Genomic DNA, 27,886 nt, shown 5'->3' with positions numbered 1-27,886 from the left:
TTAACAGAATGTCCTCAAGTTTCATCTATGTTGTTGCAAATGGCAGGATTTTTTTTTTTCATTCTCATGTCTGAATTATTGAATTATATTCCATTATATCACACCTTCTTTATCCAATCATCTGTTGATGGACACTTCTGTTGTGTTCATATCTTGGCTACTGTGAATAATGCTGCAATGAACATGGAGCACAGGTATCTCTTCAAGATCTTGTTTTCACTTTCTCTTGATACATGCTCAGAAGTGGAATTGCTGGATCATATGGTAGCTCTATTTTTTACTTTTTTTTAAGGAACCTCCATACTATTTTCCATAGTGGCTATACCAATTTACATCCCTACCAACAGTGCACAAGGGTTCTCTTTGCTCCACATCCTTGCCAATACTTTTTATCTCTTGCTCTTGACTTATTGATAACAGCCATACTAAAAATCATAAGGTGATATGTATCTCATTGTAATTTTGATGTATGTACATTTCCCTGACAATTATTGATGTCAAGCACCTTTTCATGTAACTATTGGCCATTTGTATGACTTCTCTGGAAAAATTTCTATTCAGTTTCTCTGCCCATTTTTAAGTAAGATTTTTTTTGTTTGTTATTGAGTTGCATGAGTTCTTTTATGTTATGGATATTAACTCCTTATCAGATATCTGATCTGCAAATAGTTTATCCCACTCCATAGGTTGCCTTTTCATTTTTATCTATTATTCCTTTTGCTATGCAGAAGCTTTTTAGTTTGATGTAGTCTTACTTGTTGATTTTCAAGATGCCTTCCCAGAGAGTTTATTTATCTTTGAAAACCACCAGCTCACTTCTCTCCCACTCTGTGGTCTTATTTTATACCATCCCTCCCAACAGTGGTATGCTGCAGCCACATTGACCTCCAAGTTCTATTCTTGTATGCTTTGAAGTAGTGCTCTCCTCCTTTTCATCCCTGGGATACTCCTCCCTGGGTTCTTTCTAAGTCGGCCTCTTCCACTTCTCTGGGATTGCAGTCTTTCCTCAGAGAGGACATTTCTGATACTACCTTCAAGAGGACTTTCTTTCATTTTCCTCATAACACCAATCACCATCTGAAATTAGCTTAATCATTTAAGAGCTTCTTTATGACCTCCTCACCACTTTACAGGAACACATACCCGTTAAATGTACATTCCATGAAGGAACCTTATACAGAGACTCTATCAATTATTTTCCCAGATGAAGACAGATGATATCCAGTTGGGCAATTTGAGATTAGTTTAATAAAAGGACTCTTTATTAAAGTGCAAGCAGATTGTAGGGAAACCATAAGGGATAAGGCCGAATCTGGAGAAGAAATAAGAAGTGGATGCAGTTACCACAGTGGGGATGAAGGAATGAGGGTGTTCTAGAGACGCAGGCAGAGACCATGGCAGGAGAAAGTGTGGAATATGGGGGATCCATGGAAAGAAAAACCCAACCTCATTCTCCTTCTACCATCTAATCTCCTGTCAATTGGCCCAGGGCAACCAGAAACCAGAGAGCAGAGAGAAGTATAGAAAAGTATATATAGTGGAATTGGAGGGGCAGATGGAAGCGTCTTCGCCATTATACCCTTAAACCTAAGAACAGTGCCTGAATGAAACATATTTTAGTACAAGTGTTGACTGAATCTATTGTCCCATGTTTCAATCCTGCAGTTAAGCACTCAATTCAAGAAAAAACTCAGATAAAACCAAATCCTCGATTATCACATGTAATATTTCATGATTTTTCATGTATAGTATTGCATTATTTTCATCTCAAAAAGTTTTCATCAGCATATCTAACCCATTTTTACGAAATAAGCTGAGATCCACCAAAACTAAGGGACTTGCCTATAACACCAAGGTGATTGAAAAGGGAGAATATATTCCCTGACAGATTAGTATACTTTGGTACTATAAGGTTTTATAACCTTAATTTAAGGTTATAACTCTCTCAACCATATATTTCCATTCATATTGGCAGAAATAAAATCTATTTTTCTCATTCTTAATTTTGCTCTAATTATCTTGCATATGTTGGAAAGTTCATCAGGTACAAGACCATACGAGTATTCAATGTAAACTTGCTTATCTACTCTCTTCTTTCCAAAAAATAGGATTTATTTCATAATTATTTCAAATTAATTAAAGTTTGTGGTATCACTACTGTGGAGTATCTGTGGAGTATTTATACTGTTTTATAAAATGCATGTTTTTTCTTTTTAATCTTAAACTATTATCATACAAGTTTGTTGCTGTATCTTTATATACAAATGCTGAAAAATAGAGATGGATACTTGAACCTAAATCTAAGATCTGAAATGACAGAATGTAGCAATTCCTTCGGCTGGTTACATTTTGCTATGGAAGCACTTTAGTCCAGTCCTTTTCAAGTTTCCTCCTTGCTCAAGAGCAGGCAATCCATTTTCATTTGTTTGGTTTTAAATGTTAGGAAGTTTAGAAACAACCAGTGGCCATAAGAAGAGTAACTTTTTGAATAGGAGATTCCCCGCTGCCCCCCCCGCCCCAGGTTTTTTCAATAGACCACAGTATTTAAGGATTCTCTACTCACAGTGAATTTTGTTGTCTGCCTGATTCCCCAGATTCAGCTCTAAAAAAATTCTAGAAATGCCATATTTTATTTCTCTGGGACAGTGGTTCCTAATGAAAATGGTGGTGGGAAGGGGAAGCACATCATGGTCATCAGAGGAGATTTCCTTTGAAACTACATACACAAACCTTTCCTCTCTAAATTCTAACACACAGTCTCCCAAAGGCAGCATTACGCTAAAAGGATGGCTGGAAGCGGCGGCTAGATCACCTATCAGACACAAAATGGAGGAGCAGTGCAGGGCAGTTAGGGGTATTGATGACAATTATATCAAATCATCAGAAAAAAAACTCTAGTCTTAAATAAGTCTGATAATGCTTATTTGCTCTCTTTTTCATAGAATCAATGTTTTACATATGTATACATATATCATAAAATTTATATATCAAACTTATATTTGTAAATTATATTGAAAATTTTCATACCAGAAATTAAGTGAAATATACATATATACTTACTGGAAATGAACTGAGTAAAGATAAATCTGGTCAACAACAGGAAAATACAGTATGAGTATGAATTAAACCCAGGCATTTATCTAGAAAATATAAATATTATAAGGCAGGCAGAAGTCATGTAGCTTAAGGCATGTAGGACCAGGCCACTGAGATACAGAGATGAAGAATCTTAGTTAAGACACTTGGAAATGAAACATCAGAAATCCAAGCTGAAGAAAAGACAAACAGATTGAAGTAAAAGGGTGTCAGTAGCAGTGCATGAATAAAACAGCAGGAGAAAAAATGGAACTTGCCTTTTTTGCAACAATTTTCTGCCAAGGGCCAAAAGAAATTTCAGATTGTAGTTAAGTCTGAATTAGCAAAAGAACAGCATTAGGTAAGTACAGATAAAATAAGGATGTATATTCAGTTTGTGCTTAGGATTCTATATTTTGTGTTGACAATTGATATTAAATTTGTTATTCATATATGCCTTATTATTTAAGAAATAATATCAAAGACACATGGGTTTAAGACAAATTTTCTGCAATCTCTCCCTAAAATCATTAGGTATAAATTGGAATTTGTTATAAAATGTATTCACAATTTACCTGCAATAAATCCAGAAGGTTTTAGTTGTTACACTATGAATAAATATAAATATAAATACAGACATAAATATAAATATAAATTAGTTCTACACTCAAACACAAGAACAGAAAATGAGTAAGCTATGTAAATATGCATATATATCATGATTCATGATTATAAATTATTTATAGGGACTTCCCTGGTGGTCCAGTGGTTAAGACTTTGCCTTCCAATGCAGGGGGTGCGGGTTAAATCCCTGGTTGGGGAGCTAAGATACCACATGCCTCGTGGCCAAAACACCAAAACATAAAACAGAAGCAATATTGTAACAAATTCAATAAAGACTTTAAAAATGGCCCACATCAAAAATAAATGAATAAATAAATAAATAAATAATTTATAGATTCCTTCCTTCATTTAGCCAGTCATTCCACTAGCCAGACGGTCAACACATTCTTATTGAGTTTTTTCTAAATGACAAGCACTCCATTAGAGATTGTAGTATAGTAACTTGGTGACAAGAGAGACAAAATCCCTGCAATGGCAAAGCTTAATAAGATCTAAGTAAAAAAATCTGTGGCTAATATAAGTAAGAGGAATCCTGAAAGACAAAATAAAATACACAAAGGAGATATTCAAGTGTTCAAAGAAGCAAAGTAATATATATGTATCCCCAAAAATAGATAAGAATGAAGATGTCATTCTTTAGAAATCTCACCTCCAGTGTAACCACTTAATTTTTTTACTATATATCTAAAATATATATTGTCTAACAATTTAATTATTTTTTAAAGGTAGGATCGTTCTGTATAAATTATGTCTAACTTGGTTGACTCAGTGAATGATGACCATCTTTTAGAGCCAATACATTGTTCCTTAACCATATTCCACAATGCTGCACAGCATTTCACTATATGGCTATTACCACAATATATTTAATTATATCCTAACCATTGGATGTTTTGGGTGTTTCACTTTTTAATACACAGAATTTTTGTTAGCATGTTTTTTTGCTAATGAATCTAGATAGAATCATTTTCTTGTTGTGGACTATTTTATTTTGGAAAACTCACCGTTTGTGATATTTATCTTTTATTTTTTTCCCCCCTTAAGGTGTTATTAGAACAGCTTTGCCAAACATGGACAGGGAAGTCAAAGAACAATACCAAGTCCTCATCCAAGCCAAGGATATGGGCGGACAACTGGGAGGGTTAGCTGGAACAACAATAGTCAACATCACCCTAACAGATGTCAATGACAATCCACCTCGATTCCCAAAAAGTATGTTCTTTCCTGTTCAGTCGAAATCAGTGCAGCTTTTTTAAAAATGTCTTACATTTCATTGAATGTTACAGGAATTGCAGTAATTTTCCAGACACTTCTTGTCTTTAGGAAGCAGAAGCTAAAAATTAAATGTCCTCAGAATTACATTTTTCTGTTAGAATCATGCATAGTGTGATTTTAATAGAAAAAAATATAAATGAGTCAACAATTGTACGAATCATGTTATCAATTCTTATAAAAGTAAAATATTCACAATAGGTTGCGATCTTGTCTAATTTCTTACTAGTTGAAAAAGTAATATAAATATGAAAAGTACAATGTAATTTAAGATTTATGACATATATGCCACTGTACTATTTGTTATATCATATAATTAGCATAAAATTTTCTGCCTTCACTTTATCAATTATATGTGTTGAATCATTTCTGTATACTTCCCTGGAGATATCAGATGACATTGCAGTGATGCTATTTCTCTACTTTAGTTGTATTTTATTTTAGTTTTGCAGTAGGTGAAAATTGCTACACTTTCTATGATAATAGAATAATTCACACCTATATCTTCTCTGTAACTCTGTATTTCTTATTGAAAATGAATACTTCTCACTTGTGTTACATCCAGTTTTCTTTTGCAGTATTACATTTAACACCAATAAGTACCTGTTCGATTTCTGGTACATTTTCAAAGATTATAGTTCAGTGTTCCTAGGACTTAGAATACAGAAATTGTTTCTTCCATTGCTTATATAAGTAATTTGATGAAGTCACTAGACACTCATTTGCATGAACAGTTTTAAAAAACAAAACAAAGCAAATCATTTTCCTCTTCTAAATCCAGGAGAGTTTATCTACTAAAGTATATAACAATGAGAATATTTAACTAAATGGATATTTTATTCCTTTAGCTGTGTGGTTTTACATAATTTACTACTTTGTCATTTTTTTTCTTAAAATTATCAACCTATATTTTCTTATGGAAATACCCTTAGTGATCAGAAGGTCAGTGTACTGAACAAATGTTATAAAAGTGGCAATTAGAAATCATCATACTTTAGCAACTGGGATGTATATGGCAAATGGCTAGTAAATAATAGGTTATGACTAATAACACAGAGTCCTAGAGCAACACTTTCCTTGCTTTCTATTCAGGGAAACTGAAAAAATATAAATAAATATTTCAAAGGAGAAAGAAATAATGCATTTGATTCTCTAGAATGTGGCATTAATAAAGAACATGTTCCCACCTCAAAAATACTGATTTTTAACAATTTTACTGCTTATTTGTGGCAATCTGTAATAGCTAATTGAGGAGACTAGTTTGAAAGATTGTTCTACTTTTACATAAAAGGTGACATTGTACATTTGAATTCTGTTTTGGATTTGTGCATAAAAAATATGTTCAGTTTAGAGTATAAGAAATAGCAGAGATCTTCCTAGGTAGTGTCAGTATTCTTTTTTTTTTTTAATTTATTTTTGGCTATGTTGGGTCTTCGTTTCTGTGCGAGGGCTTTCTCTAGTTGCAGCGAGTGGGGGCCACTCTTCATCGCGGTGCGCGGGCCTCTCTTGTTGCGGAGCGCAGGCTCAGTAGTTGTGGCTCACGGGCTTAGTTGCCCCGCGGCATGTGGGATCTTCCCAGACCAGGGCTCGAACCCGTGTCCCCTGCATTGGCAGGCAGATTCTTAACCACTGCACCACCAGGGAAGCCCAGTGTCAGTATTCTTATTCACAAGGATGATAGTGAGGTTTTTCAGATGAAGAGTATAAAACTCAACCGGTGGAAGGAAACAACTTCTGGGTATGGATGAAGGGTAATTTGCAAAAGTTTGAACAGCCATCCAGACAAATAGGCTGGAGTGCAACAAGGAAATGAAAATACCTTAATGGGAGAGAAACTACAGTATGGTTAGGGAACCAAGATGGCATGCTCAGGTCCCAGGGAGACAGGAAGATCAATTCCAGATCTTATCTAGTGAAAAGAATCTGTACAAAGCAGCAGGCTTGTTTGGAATTTATTCGAAGTTGAATCTGTAGATCTAAGAGTAATTAGATGAGACCCACTAGGAAAGATTATGGGGTTAAGGGCATTTGAACTTTTAGAGCATTTTCATGCTGTGTCAGGAACTTTATCATTTTCATATTTCCTTTCCTCAGAAACACTCTGAGATCTTTATTTTCCACATCTTACTGTTAAGAAAACTGAGACTTAGATTAACCTGCCCAAGATCAACAAAACTGGCAAAGGCTTTTTTTTTTAATTCTAAAGTTCAAATTTCTTCTAGTTTAACATATGAAAATGAAAAGATATTCTTTTCTTTTACCTGCCACTCTGAAACCATATTTTTTAGACACGTCTGCAAAAGAGTCACATGACATATGCTGAATTGTCATCATAAACAGAAATGAGAGGGTAGAGGGAATATACCAAATAGATCACTGTGATGTAATTATTTTCTTCTTGTGTTACATGCATATTCGAACTATAGCCTGAAAGTATAATAGGTGAGAGATATTTTTGAATCATGAGAAAGAAGAGGGTTTTCACATTTTCATGAATAAAAAATTAATCCCCTTGAAATCTTACATGCCTTTGTGTCAAGCCCTTTTTACTGTACTGTCATTTTGAATTATATCCTTCAGAGGAAAAAGACAGAATACATTTATAAACAGAAAAGCCACCTCTTTAGAAGCCAGTGCTCTTTCTGCAGGAATATTTCTCACATGGATCAATTAAACTGAAAATATGACATGAAATGACAAACTGAAATAATAACTTTTGAATGTAAAAGTCAAGAAAACATATATTTCATACATAATATAACTTAACAAGAGAATTTCCCACAGCTAGCTATATTTGTTCATGTCTGTTAAGCAATTATGCTGAAAAAAAATCTTCCTTCAGATGAACTTCATGGAGCTACATTTTTTTCATTGCTTAAATATGCACAAGATAATTTCTTAAAATTTACTAATCATAATTCGTTTTGGCTTTGTGTGTGTACATATGCATGTGTGACATTGTTAAGCACCCGTTTCCATCCATTTCCTTCTATAAATCTGTTAGAAATGAAAATAAAATTAAATGTCATGGCCATTTGTAGGATGCAAGTGTAAATAGTTTGCTGTTTTACTGTTGCAAAATAGATGGTCCCTGAGGCATCAGAATTTCCTGCCAATTTCATTTGATGATGGTGACAGTGATATTTACTAATAAGTTACCATGTGTCATGCATTATGCAAACTGATTTGCATATATATTCCCATTTAGCTTTACAATGACTGTATAGTATTGTCTCAATTTTAGAAATAAAAGAACAAGAGTATATTATTAATAAAAGTTAAGTAGCTTGTCCAAGATCACACAGCTCCTAGGTAGGAGAACACAAGACCTAATCTTATGAAGGGACTTCAGAACTTTTTATCACTTTCCGTCTTAAAATGCAATTTGCCTTTAATGCCTGTGTTTTGCCCCAAAAGTCCTACAGAGAGAACTATTCACAAACAAAGGAGGGAATACTGTTTCAGAAATAGAAATAATGCCAGGCCTGTTAAAAGAGTTCTACCTGCAGTCATATAAAAACAAAATATTTTCTTTGTAAAATCTTTTACATATAGTCATATAGCTTCCATCTACGATAATCAAGGACATCCGTAGAGGATCTCCATCTGTCAAAATAAGCTACAGCAAAATGCTGATGGTTTCCATTACTTGAATTTTAAATGACAAAACCATCTAACAAGCTGATCTAAATTATACATTATGAGATCAAATCAATTAAGTGATGTGGTTAATTCACATTAGGCAAAATACTTCTCTCACTTGTCTCTTCTGTGTAATAGTTTTGTAATGAATAAGAAAACAACGTAGGTGAAATAAAGCCCTTCATAGTTTACATAAAAAGGGATAATTTGTAGGAAACATAGAGAAGTGTTTGCTTCTTTTTCCTTTCTTTTTCAATATAATAAGCATTTAAGAGAACTGTTTGTATGGTAAATGGATTCGAATGCAGAAAATAAGACATTAATATTTATTTTAAGACAATTTCTTAGTCATAAATAAAACAGTATTTTAAAGTAAGTCTGTTTTTTGGGAATTCCTTGGCGCTCCAGTGGTTAGGACTTCAAGCTTTCACTGCTGTGGTCCAGGTTCAATCCTTGGTTGGGGAACTAAGAAGATCCAGCAAACCAACTGTGGAGCGAGGCCTAAATAAATAAATTAATAAATAAATAAACAAAATAAAGTAAGTCTGTTTTCATCAAATGCCTACCAAACATGTTTATATTGACTGTTTCTAGTTATAGGACAATTGATTCAGTTATAAGTCACTAAAATATTATTTGTACAATAGTTATTTTCTAAAACATATAATTGTATCCAATATTATACCTAGAACCATGAACCCAATTATACCCAGATGGGCCCACAAAGTCTATTTCTCTTTGTTTACCATTTACCGTCTTTATACCTGGAAAACGATAAGCTTTGATACTGAAATTTACTTGGTAAAACCATGTAATAAGTCATTCCGAATACAGAATTAAAGAGTAATTGAATTTTGACAGCTACTCAGATCCAGCCTTAGAAAATGTACCATCACGTTCTGCCAGGTGTCCGAAGTTTGATTGTCATGGGGATGACTGAGATTGACTACTAAAGATACAAGTTCATGTGTTAAGTTTATTTTTAGATATACTATTTGTACATATTTATATTTTAATATTTATTTATATATATATATAATTTGAGAATTCAAAACTTTATATAGATTTATCTATTTATTTAAATAATATCATAGGAGAAAATTTTTCCTGGATTTTGAGTGCCCAAGATATGCCTGAGTATGTAAATGTGTGTATGCTGAGAATCACTTCGGTTCTTTTCACAATCTCTTTCTGTGACTGTTAGGAAGTGAATTATGTACAGATGTCTCCTCCCAACTTATCTGGAGACTCTGGCCAAGGGCCTGCTTCCTACCTGCAGATCAAGTACAAATAACTGTTGACACCCTCAGCATGTTTCTAAACGATGTCTCTGAGGCAAAGGTGGAATTTCTGTTCTTATCACTGCCTCCAATATGCTATTTTAGGTGAAAGAATGAGAAAGAGAAGATGATGGCAATTACTCTGAAAGAATACCAAAAGAGGCATGACTAAAATAATGGGTCTTATGTGAGCTCCACTTCTATTTAAATGAGAATGAGTACTTCAGCTTCACTCAAATATTTGAGGTTGGAAGGGTGGCGTGGACCAACTGGTCTGCAAAGTTAAGTGTATAGATCAAATGTAAGTTAAGGCTTTCCTTAATTGGAACTGGGTGTCGGTTTTAAATAGTAACAAAAAATTAATATATGAGGGTGTTAATGATATAAATTCATATTTGTTTATGTTTCTCAAACTTAGTACTGGTGCCAATTTGCATCAACTTTAATACACAGTTTAATTCCCATAATTAAATTGTATTTAAGTAATTTCAAACACATAACACTTTTCTAGCATTCTCTGACAAATTCTGTGGCTTTTAGGTCAGTACGTCCCAAAGATATGAATATGACAAAAAATTAGATAAGTTGATCTTTGATATTTATGTATGTATGATATATGACAATTAGATATGCTCCTCATTTGGGAGGAAATGTTTAAAAAGCATTAAAAATCATAAATTTTAGGGGTTAAAAAATTATACAAAGTGTTTATATTCAGGTATCTTCCAGTTCTCACATAGAATGTGGGCATGAGTCATATTTGATGACTCTTATTTCTATTCTTGAAAAATAAGCCAAGACACATTATAAAACTAGCTTTTTACTAAGTGGAATAAACACTTCAAGTTTAATTCCCAAATGGGCCTTTGTCTACTTCAATAAAAATAAATAAGAAATAACTATTTCCTGAAGATAAGGCATGCAATGATAATCTGGGACTTATTCACAGTGGCTCTCCCAGTGGTTCTCAAATTGTATTTGCCTTAGGAATTCCTTGGGATCTTATGTCCCAGTGATGGAAGTTCTGCATCAATTGATGTAGCTTAGACCCAGAAATCTGAATTGTAGATAAGTGTTCAGTAGATTGTGATATAGATACTCTGCAGGGCACAATTTGAAAATCTGTGATGAAGGGGCAAGTGTTGATTCTGTGAGAAGGCTTTTTCATTATTCATTAACTAGAGGTAATGAGTTAATTATTTCGTACCTCATGAGAATTTTTTGATTCATGCAAAATTCCACCTATTTGGGTGGAGACTGAGTATTAAAATGTAGTCATTTTAAACTAAGTATTTTGAAAGTTTATTTTTTTTAACATATTAAGCACTCATATACAGTTGTACGTCTTGTTTAGAAGTTTTCCAAAGAGTTTACGGATGTCAGATACTGATGCTTTAAGGCTGAACTCAAACTGGATCAAAGTGAATACAATTTGAAGGCAAGCTCAGGGAAAAACTTTGCACTCCCAGTTCTCCAATGAGAAGGGATTAGTGAGTTTCACTAGACTCTATGTGGGCAGATGTAAGCAAATAAAAAATAACAGAAACAGAATGTTTAAATAATTTTTCATTGCTATAATTATCATTATTCACATCATATTGTGCTTTGCTAATGAGTATATGAGTCCTTTTAAAATAGTGCTGACACTTTTTGATTACTTATTTAGTTCTGTTTCCCATGTGGGAAAGTATAAAAGATTATAGCCTGGTTGCCCCATTGCCCCATTAGCAGACTCTCAGAAGAATTATGCTTATGAGTTGGATGGCTAGCGACCTTCTTGAGGTGGCAATTATAATCATAATACTATTTTAAACAATTTTACCCAGAGTAAAGGATATATGCTATGATTGTTAATATCATTTCCCCAGTTTTCTTAAAATGCTTAAGTTTATTTCATTATTATTTCAGTCTTTGAAAATCACATTATAGTCACTTAAAAATTCCTGCCACACAAATGGGACCTAATGAAACTTAAAAGCTTTTGCACAGCAAAGGAAACCATAAACAAGACGAAAAGACGACCCTCAGAATGGGAGAAAATATTGGCAAATGAAGCAACTGACAAAGGATTAATCTCCAAAATATACAAGAAGCTCATACAGCTCAATATCAAAAAAACAAACAACCCAATCCAAAAATGCGCAGAAGACCTAAATAGATATTTCTCCAAAGAAGATATACAGATTGCCAACAAACACATGAAAGAATGCTCAACATCATTAATCATTAGAGAAATGCAAATCAAAACTACAATGAGCTATCATCTCACACCGGTCAGAATGGCCATCATCAAAAAATCTACAAACGATAAATGCTGGAGAGGGTGTGGAGAAAAGGGAACCCTCTTGCACTGTTGGTGGGAATGTAAATTGATACAGCCACTATGGAGAACAGTATGGAGGTTCCTTAAAAAACTAAAAATAGAACTACCATACGACCCAGCAATCCCACTACTGGGCATATACCCTGAGAAAACCATAATTCAAAAAGAGTCATGAACCACAATGTTCATTGCAGCTCTATTTACAATAGCCAAGACATGGAAGCAACCTAAGTGTCCATCATCGGATGAATGGATAAAGAAGATGTGGCACATATATACAATGGAATATTACTCAGCCATAAAAAGAAACGAAATTGAGTTATTTGTAGTGAGGTGGATGGATCTAGAGACTGTCATACAGAGTGAAGTAAGTCAGGAAGAGAAAAACAAATACTGTATGCTAACACATATATATGGAATCTAAGAAAAAAAAAAAAAAAAAGGTCGTGAAGAGCCTAGGGGCAAGATGGGAATAAAGACACAGACCTACTAGAGAATGGACTTGAGGATATGGGGAGGGGGAAGGGTAAGCTGGGAAAAAGTGAGAGAGTGGCATGGACATATATACTCTACCATGTGTAAAATAGCTAGCTAGTGGGAAGCAGCCGCATAGCACAGGGAGATCAGTTTGGTACTTTTTGACCACCTAGAGGGGTAGGATAGGGAGGGTGGGAGGGAGGGAGACGCAAGATGAAAGAGATATGGGGATATATGTATATGTATAACTGATTCACTTTGTTATAAAGCAGAAACTAACACACCATTGTAAAGCAATTATACTCCAATAAAGATGTTAAAAAAAAATTCCTGCCACATTTACACAATCAAATATATGTATTTATTCATACTTGTTCTTGATTCTTAAGAGATATGAATTGAATAATACTATCTTTACTTTTCTCAGTCAACAGTGCACTCTATAAGACAAATATCTGTATGTATAAATATATTACAACCACAGTAAAATTCCATAATAGGAATATGATCAGAATAATTATTGGCATAAATAGGATACAGTTATTAGATCTAGCTGGGATTATTAGGAAATATGAAGGCTATAGCATTTAAGAAGAAACGTATAGTAAGAATTTAACAGACTGAAAGAGAGAAGGTTGGTTGCAGAGTGCCGTAATCCTGAATTATACACATGTATTTATGTATGTATGTGTGTGCTTTTTTGTAGAGAGGCAATATCATAAATCGATATGTTTAAAAAATAACTTTGTTAAGTTGGTAAACACTGAAGTAGAGAGAAGATGTGGCACAAACCCAGGGCAGTTGTTTGGAATAAACAAACAGAGCCAGAATTGAGAAATACACAGCAGCAGAATGCAAAGGACTTTGTGACCTATTGGATTCAGAGATAAGTAAGATAAAGAGCATGTGAAGAAATTATTTAAGTAGGAGATGGTTTTTCTGTTGATATGCTGAAATTTGAGTGGAAATGAACAAATGATGGCTGAAAATATAGGGAGCCTCAAAGAGAAGTCAGAGTCAAAAAAACATTTCCAAGAGACATTTAATGATAGAAGTGACAAATGAAACTTGAGGCATGGATGGAATTAATCAGATTAAAGAGGGCATAATTCTTTAATTTTGAATGTAAGAAAATCCAGGAGGGTGAATGAACAAAGGTATAAGGAGAACCTTAAAAATCACCACCTCAAACCTTTAATACATATATTTCTGACAATGGTGTATATTTTTAACCACAGTTGTGAAGGTATCCTAAATTCTCATTTATGTCACATGGTTTAAATCTATTTCATATTTGCCTTATTATTGGTCTTAGCATTTATATAGGCAAAGAAATTAGACTTATACAGTATTTATGAGAGTTAAACATGATATAAATAATACTAAAACCATGGAAACAAAATATTTTGCACATGTCTATCTTATTAACAAATATGGGACACAATAAATTATATCCTTTAATGAATTATGTTTCATGGATTGCTAGTTTTATAGAAAAGTAAATGCAAAAATGGCTATATCATTTTTTGTATGTATAAAGGGGATAAAAAAATTAAACTCTTCCCTCAAGCAGCTCTGTGTATAATGGACAATTATACTATTTGAAGTAAAATGAATGATAGACTTATGCACACAATGATATACAAATGTGTAAGATGGGCACCAAATCATTACAGAGCAGATCTGAGAGGATGTAGAAGGAATTAATATCAATATTGATTTCTGAAACCTCTAAGAAGAGTTAGCCAGTGGAACAGCAAATGTGTACCAAAATATTTTAGACCATTGAAAAAACATAATGTATTATTTAACGAATCATGAAAAAATGGAAGTGCAAAAACAAGAAAAAATTTCATCAAAAAATGACTTGAAGTTGTCCTTGAAAGAATGAAGAATAGAATTTATGTAAAGGGGGATGAGGAGCAGTGGGAAAATGAAACATTTTAGGCATAAGCAACAAGATAGGGAAGAGATATGTAGTATTCAACTATAAAATAGTCAATTAATGAAAATTTAAACCATTGTTTTAATGCATTAACATATGAATATTTAGAAATAAAATTTGTAGATCAATGAACTTGGTGCTATTGAAAAAATTAATTTTGGTTAAGTTTATTTTCTAGACTAGTCTCACAATGTTTCAAAAAAATCTGTGAAAAATCAAACTTTTGGTTAAATAAGTATTCCCAGGTGAATTTGAATTTCAAACATTTTTCAGGCCTAGTTTGTAAGATGTTGAATATATTTATAATTTATAATAAAACCTCAGATGTGGCCCATTTTTGTGAAATTATTGGGCAATATCAATGAGAATTATCCATCTACTATATTTTGTTACGTGGGTCAGAAATTACATAGACAAGGACAAAAGAAAGGTTTACATGATTAATGGAGGTTTTAAGGGAATATTCAATGTACTCCATAAAATGAATGTACAACGGAAGGTTATTGATGCACTTGAAACGTTGTGCACTCTTGCCAAGATCTACATCATGTTTACTATGTAATGGAAGTAGTGGTTATATAAATCACATATATTAAAAATACATATTTTTGAGAATCAGGAACACTTTTTATTCTGACAATCATTAAGTAATATAAATGGGTTTTTGTTTCATAGTTCGTTTGGAATTGGTTTGGTTGGAATTTTCAATACTGGCAAGTGAATGACGAGACAGGGAAAGCCTGTCAAGCTGTCCATTTCCAAACTGAAGCCGCATCTGCACTGGCCCAGTTTGGCTTGGGGGTGGACTGACAGACAGGAGAAGTCTTAATTTTGCATATGGATCAAAACACTAATTAATATGATATACTGGAAATTTCTGATTTCCAGATCTAGATTTTGGTAATTAAAGTCAACATAAGACTACTATTTGAAGATGAGCAGAGAAGGCAAAGCATACTGGCAATGAAGAAAGTCTAAAGGAACAGTGGGAGACAAAGGGGAAAAAAAGGGTTTTATTACATCTTGCATGTTGTACATTTTTAGACTAATGGTAACATGATGTGGTAGAGTCTAAAAGTTCAGGAAGCTGAGTTATCCCCTCGATGATATTATTTTTTTCTGTGAAGTATGAGACAAGGTCATATGAGATATGGTTTTTGCTTTTATTACCTTTTTATCTCCTATAGATAAGGCAAGATCATTTTGTGTGCTATTATACTTGCTTAAGTAATTAAAACACTAAAATATTTATAAAGCAACATTTTACTTCTCTGTAATTAGATGGTAAATCACACACACACACACATATACACAAGATCACTATTTGAACAATTTAATGTCTGACTTCAATCACTGAATCAACAGTTTTATAGTAATATGCATTTATTTTCTAAATTTTATTTATTTATTTGTTTTTGTTTATGAAGTTTTTTTTACTTTTTTTTGTTTTTTAAAAGTGTACAATTCGGTGTTTTTTACTATAGACAAAAAGTTGTGCAACCATCTCTACTATCTAATTCTAGAATATTTTTATCACTCCAAAAGGAAACCACATACCCATGAGCAGTTATTCCCCAGTTCCTCTCAATTGCATCCTCCACTCCCATGCATAATTTTATCTACTTTCTGTCTCTGTAGATTTGCCTATCTGTACACTCCATAAAATGGAGTAATACAATATGTAATCTTTTATAACTAGCTTGTTTAACTTAGCACAGTATCTTTAAAGGTTAATCCATTTTGTAGCATGTATCAAAAAATAGTTCACTTTTATAAATTGACATATATTTGACATACAATATTATGTTAGTTTCAGGTCTACAGCATAGTGATTTGACATTTAAATTCATCACTAAAAGATCACTACAGTAAATCTATTGACCATCTATCCTCATACAAAGCCATGACACTACCATTGATGATATTCCCTACTCTGTGCAATATGACACTGTGATTATTTATTTTATAACTGGAAGTATACACCTCTGAATTCCCTTCACCTATTTTGCCCATCCCCGCCACCTTCTTCCCCTCTGGAAACCACCCATTGTTTGTTCTCTGTATCTATGAGTCTGTTTTTGTTTTGTTTTTTCTATTTTGTTTTTTAAATACCAAATATAAGCGGGATCATATGATATTTGTCTTTTTCTGTCTGGCTAATTTTACTTAGTATAATACCCTCTAGATCCATCCATGTTGTAGCAAATGGCAGGATTTCATTCTTTTTATGGCTGAGTGATATTTCATTGTATATATGTACCACATCTTCTTTATCCATTCATCTCTTGATGTTCATTTAGGTTGCTTTAATTTCTTGGCTATTGTAACTAATGTTGCAATTAACATATGGGTGCATATATCTTTTTGAATTAGTGTTTTTGTTTTCTTTGGGTATATATCCAGAATTGAAATTGCTGGATCATCAACACTTATTTTTTGGCTTTTTGATGATAACCATTCAGACAGGTGTGGGACAATATCTCATGGTTTTGATATTTATTTCCCTAATGATTAGAGTTGTTGAGCATCTTTTCACGTGCCTGTTGGTTATCTGTACTTCTTTGGAAAAATGTCTTTTCAGGTCCTATGCCTATTATTAAATTTTTTTTTTTTGAGTTTATGAGTTCTTCAGGTATTTTGGGTATTAACCCTTTACTGGATATATCATTTGGAAATATCTTCAATTCAGAAGTGTTTTTTTTTAAATTTTTTAATAGTCCCATCTGCTTATTTTTGTTTTTGTTTCCCTTGCTGGAGGAGACAAATCCAAAGAAATATTGCTAAGATAGATTTCAAAGAGCACACCACCTATGTTTTCCTCTAGTAATTTTGTGGTTTCAGGTCTTAAATTTAAGTCTTTAATCCATTTTGAATCTATTTTTGTATATCATGTGAGAAAGTGGTCCAGTTTCATTATTTTTCATGTACCTGTCTAGTTTTCCCAGCACCATTTATTGAAGAGGTGATCTTCCCCCCACTGGATATTCTTGTCTCCTTTGTTGTAGATTAATTTACCATAAGTGCATGGGTTTATTTCTGGGGAGTCTCTATTCTGTTCCATTGATCTACTGATCTAACAATACCATTGACCTAACAGTACCATACTGTTTTCATTACTGTAGCTTTGTAGTAAAGTTTGAAATCCATGAGCATGATACTTCCAGCTTTGTTCTTCTTTCTCAAGATTTATTTTGCTATTAGTGGTCTTTTGTGGTTCCATACAAATTTTAGGATTATTTGTTCCAGTTCTGTGAAAAATGCTATTTGTATTTTAATAACATTACATTAAATCTGTAGATTGCCTTGGGTAGAATATTTAACAATATTAATTCCTCTAATCCATGAGCATGGTATATCTTTCCATTTGTTTATAAGTTTTCAATTTCTTTTATCAATGTCTTTTAGTTTTCAGAGTACAGGTTTTCACCTCCTTGGTTATACTTATTTCTAGGTATTTTATTCTTTTTGATTGAATTGTACAGAGGATTGTTTTCTTAATTTTTCTTCCAACAGTTATTATTAGTATGTAGAAATGCAACAAGTTTATGTAAATTAATTTGGGATCCTACATCTTTACTGGATTAATTTATTAGTTCTAACAGTTTATTTTTTTTTCTGGTGGAGTCTTCAGGATTTTCTATGTATAAGATTATGTCGTCTGAAAAGAATAACAGTTTTATGTCTTCCTTTCTAATTTGGGTTTCTTTTACTTATTTTTCTTGTCAGATTGCTGTGGCTAGGACTTCCAATACTATGTTGAATAAAAGTGGTGAGAGTGGGCATCCTGGTCTTGTATCTGATGTTAGAGGAAATGCTTTCACCTTTTTACCATTGACTATGATGTTGGCTGTGGGTTTGCCATATATAGCTTTTGTTATGTTGAGATATGCTTCCTTTACACCCACTTTGTTAATAGTTTTTATCATAAGTGAATGTTGAATTTTGTCAAAAGCTTTTTCTGCATGTATTGAGATGACCATATGATTTTTATCCTATGATAATGTGATGCATCACATTGGATAATGTGATGCATCACATTGATTGATTTGTGGATTTAGAACCATACTTGCATTCCTGGTATAAATTCCACTTGGTCATGGTGTATGAACCTTTTAATGTATTGTTTAATTTGGCTTGCTAATGTTTTGTTGAGGACTTTTGCATCTATGTTAATCAGGGATACAGTCCTGTAAATTGATGCTGGCCTCACAGAATGAGTTTGGAAGCGCCCCTTCCTCTTCAATTTTTTGGAATAGTTTGAGACAAATAGGTGTTAACTTCTTTAAATGTTTGCTAAAATCCACTTGTGAAGCTGCCTGGTCCTGGACTTCTGTTTATTGGGAGTTTTTTGTTTACTGATTAAACTTCATTACTAGTAATTGGTCTGTTCAGATTTTCTATTTTTTTCTGATTCAGTCTCGGAAGAATGCAGTGCTTCTAGGAATGTATTCATTTCTTCTAGGTTGTCCAATTTTTTGGCATATAATTTTTTGTCATTATCTCTTATGATCCTTTGTATTTCTGTGGTGTCAGTTGTAATTTCTCCTGTTTCATTTTTGTTTTTATTCATTTTAATTTCTTTTTTTCTTGATGTGTCTGGCTAGAGGTTTATCAATTTTATTTATCTTTTCAAAGAACTAAATCTTAGTTTCATTGATCTTTTCTATTTTTTTTTTTTTTTTAGCCTCTATTTCCTTTATTTCTTCTTGGCTCTGTGATATTTTCTTCCTTCTAGTAACTTTAAGTTTTGCTTATTCTTCTTTTTCTCATTCCTTTAGGTGTAAAGTTACATTGGTTATTTGAGATTTTTCTTGTTTTCTGAGGTAGGCCTATATCATTATAATCTTCCCACTTAGAACTGCTTCTGCTGTTTCACATAGGTTTTGGAATGCTGTGTTTCCATTTTCAAACTCTGTGGTTGTAATTTCCCTCCTGTTTGCCAGTTATCATCCTGGGGGTGTAGGTCTTGAGTATAACCCATCTCCTCCCCTTCTACCCATCTTGTCGTGGTCCCTTCTTTATATCTTTAGTTGCAGAAAATCTTTTCTGTAAGACTTTAGGTTGTTCTCATAGATAGTTGCTCTGTAAGTAGTTGTATTTTTGGTGTGCCCAAACGATGAGATGAGTTTAAGTCCTTTCTACTCTGCCATCTTGATTCTCCTCTCTATTTTCTAAAGTTGAAATGTAAATGTAATATTTCAAGTAATCATCTCCTTAAGTGGTCTCAAGTATATGCTTTCAAGTTCTTAAAAATGTTTAACATTCTTATCAATTTGAAATAATTTCTACTTAGGCCTAATTACCTCCAACTTAGTTATTTATTACATATAGATACGTTTTATGTGCAGCTGAACATTGATTTCTTATGTATTGTTTTTTAGTAACTTTAGATAAGTTATTACTATAAGCATAAAATAAAATGTATTTCAAAAGAGAATTTGTAATGGATTATTCCACCTTCTTTTTATTTTCTATTCTTATGGCTGTATGTTGTCACAGTACTGTATAATTCATTCATTCATTTAATGTATTTATTCAGGTCCTATAATCTTTATTTCTGATTAAACTGTAACATATTAATTTGTATTTTGTTAAGTAAATATATATCTTTTGGTGTTTTCATCAATACTTGGAAATTTTCTCAAAGAAAAAGGAAGGGAAATATATATCCTTTGTCCCTAGGTATTAATGAATGTGCACACATGCACACACACACACGCAGTGCAAGTTCTAATAATCAAAGTATAATTTTTTGAGTAGCATTAGTCACTTAGAGGATGCCCACTTAGCCTATAATTAAGTAACAGATACTTTTACCTTTGGAATTAACGGGGCACATTATCTGTAAGAAGCTAGAGAATTTGATCACTATAATTCTACCTTAGTTCACTACATGCAGCTTTCTCCTTTTCTATGGGAACATGGTTATTTTTTGTTAAGCCTAGCATGCATATTTGATAACTATGTAAGTATATATTCTTATTGACTCTGTGAATAATTTCTTGTCACCTGTCTTCTATCTTAATGTGTGTTGTAGAGGTAGTGCCATTAAGATGTTTCATATGTGTCAAAAGTAGGATGCCCAGAAAATGATGGCAGTGTAATTACATAGTACATCATAAGCGATCCAACTTTGGCACAGGTGAAGATTTACTTCAGTTTTGAATTAATCTTAATGACCCTAGCTTTATTGCTGTTGAGTTTCTAGAAATGATAAAATGTCAAGCCATTGGAAATAAAATGACAGAACCTAAACAATCTGACAAGACTAATGCATAGTTTCTCTGACTTGTTCCATGTTCTGTAGACTTTATTACCAACTACAATATTCTACTGAGAAATGCTTGTCTTAATGAATGCATCTTCCACCTTACTACAATGTATATCTGTTATGCAAAGAACAGAAAATTCAGTGCTCTGTATGTGTTTGTTTTATGTACACTAAAACTTCAATGTAGAAAACAGATGTAAGTGGAAAACACTGTTTTACTTCTATTATATCTTAATTTTAGTAGGGCATGTTAGTGGAATGCTATTAAGTCCATCTTTTTAGGACAAGACTAATATTTCAATTTAATGACAAGTTTTCCAATGCTGTTAGATAGTTATGAATTTTGCAGGCAAACTATATGCTGACAACTTTTTCTAAAACTGCTATTTAACTTATATTGATAGAGGATTGCAAAGTATGGCTGTCTTCACATTTATTGTTATTAGCCTCATAAAGTGTTCTTTTATAAAACATAAAAGTCATATCTCAGCCTATAGTCTTGAAAAGGCATATAGTCTTTCATCTATACTCTGTATTATCTGATGTCCTTTAGCTAGCCTCTCAGAGTTTAAATGTTTTTCTGACATTGAAAGGTCTCAATTCTGGCTAAACTCTTCACCTTCACTAACCATAAGCCTAAGTGATGTCACCAGACTAGATTATTTCCCTTGATTTTTTGATTCTATTATTTTTACTTTTAAATGTTCAAATGAAAAGCAAACTCATAAACCTAACATGTAACCTAAAGTTGCTCCCCCTGAATAGCTTGGATAAAGTAAGCAGAAATTTTCCAAGCTTTTAAGTTAGATGCCCATATTTTCCTAAAGATTCCATTCAACCCTCCCCTTTCCCCAGTGATGCAACACCATCACCATCATGCACTGCTTGGCCATGTTTTTAACTTGAAATCCACTACACTTGACAGCTCCCTATCTCTCTCAAATCTCTGCCAGCTATGTCTTCAGTAATTTTTAGTCATGTTTCCTAACTAAGTATCCTGTTAGAGGAGCATTTATTTTCCAACATAGACCTCCAATGCTCTATTTGGAAAAATTCAAGAACTTTCCTAACACTTACTGATGTACTGTTAGATTAGACCATGACAGATCACACTATAGATTCAAGGCTTTTGGTGCTTCTTCATTTCAATATCACAATCACACAATGAGACACAAAGGTTGTAGACACATTTCCGGTAAAACATAGGTGCTAAGAAAGGAAGAAAAAAGGAAATAAAAACTACTTCACATGTTCTATGCCTTGTCCTTTTTCTTTGGAATTTGTTACTGAGAAATTTAGTACAACTTTATATAACTGTGTCACATGCTTTCTTGCCACACTAAACAGGAATTCAGGCATCCTTCTGTTTGCTAATATCTCAGGAGTGCTTCAATAGGATCAGGGTTTAATATGGCTATTGTGAAACACATGCTCTATAGAAACTAGGTTGCAAAAGCCACATTATGTCCTGCTTACTAATCATGGCTATTTGAACTCAGACAAATTCCCCTTGGATATCTGTCTTTACCCTTTTTGGAGGCAATGAGTATACAATGTAACCCATAATTTTATTCTTTTTCTTTGCTCGTGTTGTCTCAAATTCAAACCCTGCTTTAAGTTCACAAACCTTGGACAACTCTATAGGATAGCCACTCTCTTAAGTGTTTAGGGAATAAAGCCTAATGAAGCATAATTACAGTCTACGAAAAGTTGCTAGTTTGATAGATAAATATGAATTCTTCAACCAAAATTATTCTATAATGTCTACATAACACTCCGTTGTTGCCACTTGAAGTATTTTTATTTGGTATCTATTTATTTATTTAACATTTACATTTTCTCTTTTAGAGAGATTTCTCATATCTTGTTTGAAGGCAGCTATAATGTTAATTAACTATTAAGTTAACTAATTAAGCAAGTATTTTATACCACTGTAAAATGTCCTTTCTGTCTATTACATGGAAACAAACAATTTTAGGTAAATACTTAGCTCTCTCAAGACTAAATATATTATATGTCCCGTTGAGGTAATGTCCATTGGATGGACATAAATAAGGCTGATTTTAACATTATAGGAGCAAAAAGTAGATATCCTTTTTGGGGGCGGGGGTTAGAAAAGCAGATGGCAAGATTTAAGTGCTTCCTGGGCTAATGAAATTGGAAAATTTTGTAACCGGTTGTGAAACAACAATAGACCTCTAAAAATAACTGGGAATAAAGAATAGGCTATTTGGCAGAAACTCCATAAAATGTGAATGATTATTTTTTCTCATATCTCAAAGGAAACAATTGTAATACTGTAATGTAGCTTGTTGAATGAACTTCAACATCCAAAAAACATATTAAAACCTTCCTAATTTAATTGCTATAAATGTAAGTAGAATTTCAAATCAAATTAATTACCCTGGTTGCTTTACTCATGGGAAAGTAGAATCCAAAATCTACTAACAGAAGCTTAAACTGGTGTCAATATTAATTTAAACTTTATATTTTTGTGTTTAGTTTTGCTTTAGCATTTTCATTTCCTCCTATTTTCTTTCTTTCCTTTTTTTTGATTTAAACAGATTGTTGTTTAACCTATTAATATTTATATTGGTGAGATATCAGTAAAATAGCCCATATTTTTTTCTTCACGTTATACCTTACAAGATTTTGTAAACTCTTTTAAACAATGTATATATTTTCATTTTTGTGGGATACCATAATTTTTCTTGATTCTATTATATTTTATATAGATAGAGATTTTTATAGGCTTTTCTGACTCTGTCAAATTTATAGTAATGTTGGTGCTCCACCTGGTGGTAAACAATAAGCATTTTACTTTTCTCTTTTCCTTAACGTTAAAAAATTGGGAGATAGAATTTTATGTCCTGACTTAAAAGTGTGTAAAAGTACCTGGAAGGGAATCTACTAAAAATTTACTAAGTATAAGTTGAATATTAGTCTGTAGTATACTATACTTAAATCAATTATAGATTAAATATATGTACATATATTTAATACATAGATATAAATATATATATACACTTATTATTTTACAAGTAATTTTTAGTTTAATGATTTATACTTATTGAGGAAATAGTTCATCTATTATTATATTCATTTACATATATGTTTTATATTTATGTATGTTAGGACACATAGCCTTATTTTTCTATAAATATCTAAATATCTGTCTTCTATCTATCTATCTATCATCTATCTATGTATCTTTTTAATCTATGTCTTGTATCCTGGATTCTTTTGCATTACTATCCGTTTATTTCATGAGTATTCCCACCTTCACATTTGATACTGGTTACACTTAGATGGTGCTAGTATGTAAACTATTTCTTCACAGTAATTTTAATTTAACCCTTTCTACTATTTATAATGACCACTTGAAATTCTACAACAGAATCTATTGAAGTGAAAAGTGAAATTATTACTCCTAATTATAATCTTTAACTGGACAGCAAATTGCCTTTCAATTTTGCACTATTATGTTTTAGAGTTGATTTATTTTCTGTAGACTATATTTTCAAGGCTGGTAATCTTATTATGTACTTTACTAACTCAACTGTATACAAAAATTATATATATCTTATCAGGCATTTTCCACCTGAAAGTTCCTGAGTCTTCCCCTATTGGCTCAGCTATTGGAAGAATAAGAGCTGTGGACCCTGATTTTGGACAAAATGCGGAAATTGAATACAGTGTTGTTCCAGGAGATGGCGGAAATTTGTTTGACATCGTCACAGATGAGAATACACAAGAAGGAGTCCTCAAATTGAAAAAGGTACATAGACACGTTTTTGTTTTTTTTTTTTAATTAATTTATTTATTTATGGCTGTGTTGTGTCTTCGTTTCTGTGCGAGGGCTTTCTCTAGTTGCGGCAAGCGGGGGCCACTCTTCATTGCGGTGCGCGGGCCTCTTACCATCGCGGCCTCTCTTGTTGCGGAGCACAGGCTCCAGACCCGCAGGTTCAGTAATTGTGGCTCATGGGCCCAGCTGCTCCGCGGCACGTGGGATCCTCCCAGACCAGGGCTCGAACCCGCGTGCCCTGCATCGGCAGGCAGACTCTCAACCACTGCGCCACCAGGGAAGCCCCATAGACACGTTTTTCGAAGTAGATTACCCAATAAAAATTAATGAACAGAAAGATTAAAACTTGAAAATGACAGAAATTTTAATTTTCCTTCAATGAGCAATATTTTAAATTAAAAAAAGACCAGGTGACTATGAAGTATTCACTCCCAGAGACACTTTTATTCTGTGATTCACCAGGTATATATTTTATGTTGAAACAATTAGGCCTATTAATTTGCTTAAATCCTTAAAAAATTCTTACCAGAGTCAAATTTTAATTTAATTTTTTAATGTTATCAACTCAGACGAAAAGGTTAATTTAAAAATGAGATCTAGAAGTAAACTCTATGCACACCAGGCTTGTTCTTGCCCCTTTTATTACTTTTCTGAGAATATAAATATCTAATTCACACATTGTTTGTGAGCCTGGACCTCAGACTGGAGGAATTCTGATATGGGCGAGAGCTGCTACTGGCAAGCGGACGAAATGAGAATGGGTAGCGCTGGATCTGAGGGGCTATGACAAGGGAAGTGAACAGAAAATTTAACGAGAAGGAGGGAGAGGACAAAAAGGTGGAATGCGGTGGGAAGCCCTTGAGTAATGTTAAATTGTTTTATATAAAAGAGGATGAAGAGCAAAATTCAAAATATTGGAAATGAATCCCTATCTCAGTGTATGTAGTTTGTTTTTTGTCAGGTAGGGGCATGAAGAAGGAGAATGTAAATGTGAGAAAGAGAAAAATCATGACTGTATTTGGGGTGTGTAGATTATTTCTATAACAATTAGGTAAATTATAGGAATTTCCAATAATACAGCACAGGCAAAAAAGTGAACTTCATTTAATTGAGTACAGTTTCCCCCTCTCCCTATTATAGCAAAGTGCACTCTATTTATCCCAAAAGGCGGTATACCATACACATTTAATTTTGATACTTGTGATTATTTTAACCTGCAAGAAGTATTTTTACATTCAGTCCCATTAATCATGCTGCTGTTTCCATATTTGTTCAGGAACTCTGAATTTTATCAAAGAAACAACATATGTGGTAATAAAAATAATCCTGAAAAGAAACAGTTTTCACATAGATGATTTATCGTCTTTTAATTCCTACTATTGCAAGAAAATTGTGCTTTGTCTAGAAATTAATTTAATCACATGGTCCCATTCAGCAAAATTTTTCATTTATGCTAAATTTTCAGAGTATAGCTAGAAAAAAAATTTGTGTCAAATTTTTATTCCATTATTATTTTGTTGTGGTTTTGCTTGTTTTTCTATTTTCTATTCAGTAACAAATCCCTTAAAATCTTGTCACAATTATTTTTTAAATGATCTCAGTATATATCAATGCTTAAAAGGTGTAAAGATATTAATTCATATTAAATATAAATTCTCTTAGTAATATGAGAAATAATAGAAAATATTTTATATCAATGATTCATAAAACAAGTTTGAAATTAAATATATTTACAAAGTGAAATTGAGGCACAAAAGAGCTACATTGTGTATAATATATATATTTATATTAATTTATATTTACACATAGGATTTTTTTTTAATTAATTAATTATATATATATTTTTTGGCTGTGTTGGGTCTTCATTGCTGCACGCAGGCTTTCTCTAGTTGTGGCGAGTGGGGCTACTCTTCGTTGTAGTGTGCGGGCTTTTCATTGCAGTGGCTTCTCTTGTTGCGGAGCACGAGCTCTAGGTGCCCAGGCTTCAGTAGTTGTGGCTTGCGGGCTCTAGAGCGCAGGCTCAGTAGTTGTGGCACACGGGCTTAATTGCTCCGCGGCATGTGGGATCTTCCTGGACTAGGGCTCGAACCCGTGTCCCCTGCATTGGCAGGCGGATTCTTAACCACTGTGCCACCAGGGAAGTCCTACACATAGGATTTTATATTTTGTATTTATTTACACTTATTTACCATCTATGCCAATAAATAATCAATGTTTAAGTGTCAATCTGGGAAAATGTATGACATTCTTTTTTACTTTTTACCACAATTGAAAAGGGAGTTGTGTGCTAACTATAGACCTTTATATTACTATGTCAAAGTGGATTAATCATTGAAAGTAATGACTTAGTTATATAAATCAACTTTTTGTAAATACTTATTATGCATAATCATTAAAGCAAGAAGAATATATCTTCTGCCTTTTTAGTGTATGGAGATGTCATAAAGAGTGAAAGAGTCTTATTTATTTTGTATTCATTTTGTTTATTTTTTGAAAATTTTCTAGTTTTTAACTAGATTAAAAGTGAGATTTGTGAAATTATAGCATACCTTTATTAAAATGGATTTACATAATGTATAAACTAGTCTGGAAAGTATATCTGGAAGTAAATATATATATATATATATATATGTATGTATGTTTATAAATACATATATTTTTCCTCCTGCAGTGGATAAATAACCGTTGCCCATTTTGCTGGCATAAAATTTGTTATCTAAATAAAGCTCAGGGTCCATAACTAAAATTCACTCCTTCATTCACCAAACATTGATGTGACAACCACTAAATCCTAACCCATTCTGGACTCTGGGGGACAGTGAAGGAAACAGACACATTCACTCTGCTCAAGCAGCTACTGTTCAACTGGGGAAGTTAGGCAATAAGTAAATTTAAAAGCACTGTCAGTGTTAAATTTAAGTTTGAAAAACACAAAGCAGGGTAAAAATAAGCAATTTAGAGTGTGGTGGCTATCCTACAGTGAGGCAGTCAGAAAAAACTTCTCTGTTAGGATGAAATTTCAGCAGAGACCTGAAGGACGCAAAAGATGAGCCATATGGTATCTGAGTGATGTGTGTTCCAGAAAGATTGAGCAGCAATTGCAAAATCCCTGAAATGGGAGTGTACCGGGCAAGGAGGCCAGTGGGACTGAGTACAGTGAATGGAGGGGCCC

The 27,886-nt window shown here is 33.0% G+C and overlaps 1 protein-coding gene across 1 annotated transcript in view; it reads left to right on the top strand.

Annotated features, from left to right (window-relative positions):
• The window catches only part of LOC118893133 (cadherin-12), a 91,245-nt gene that overhangs the window by 6,276 nt on the left and 57,083 nt on the right, over positions 1-27,886 (top strand). The window contains exons 2-3 of the mRNA XM_036848359.1: positions 4,744-4,911; positions 24,500-24,687. Of these exons, the coding sequence (XP_036704254.1) occupies positions 4,770-4,911; positions 24,500-24,687 (330 nt within the window). The 5' untranslated portion in view covers positions 4,744-4,769. The remainder of the gene's footprint in view (positions 1-4,743; positions 4,912-24,499; positions 24,688-27,886) is intronic.

The sequence above is a fragment of the Balaenoptera musculus genome, chromosome 3 (genome assembly GCF_009873245.2).
Source record: "Balaenoptera musculus isolate JJ_BM4_2016_0621 chromosome 3, mBalMus1.pri.v3, whole genome shotgun sequence".
Classification (NCBI taxonomy): Eukaryota; Metazoa; Chordata; class Mammalia; order Artiodactyla; family Balaenopteridae; genus Balaenoptera; species Balaenoptera musculus.
Note: the sequence above shows the minus strand (reverse complement) of the source record. Positions and strands in the feature narration are given on the sequence as shown.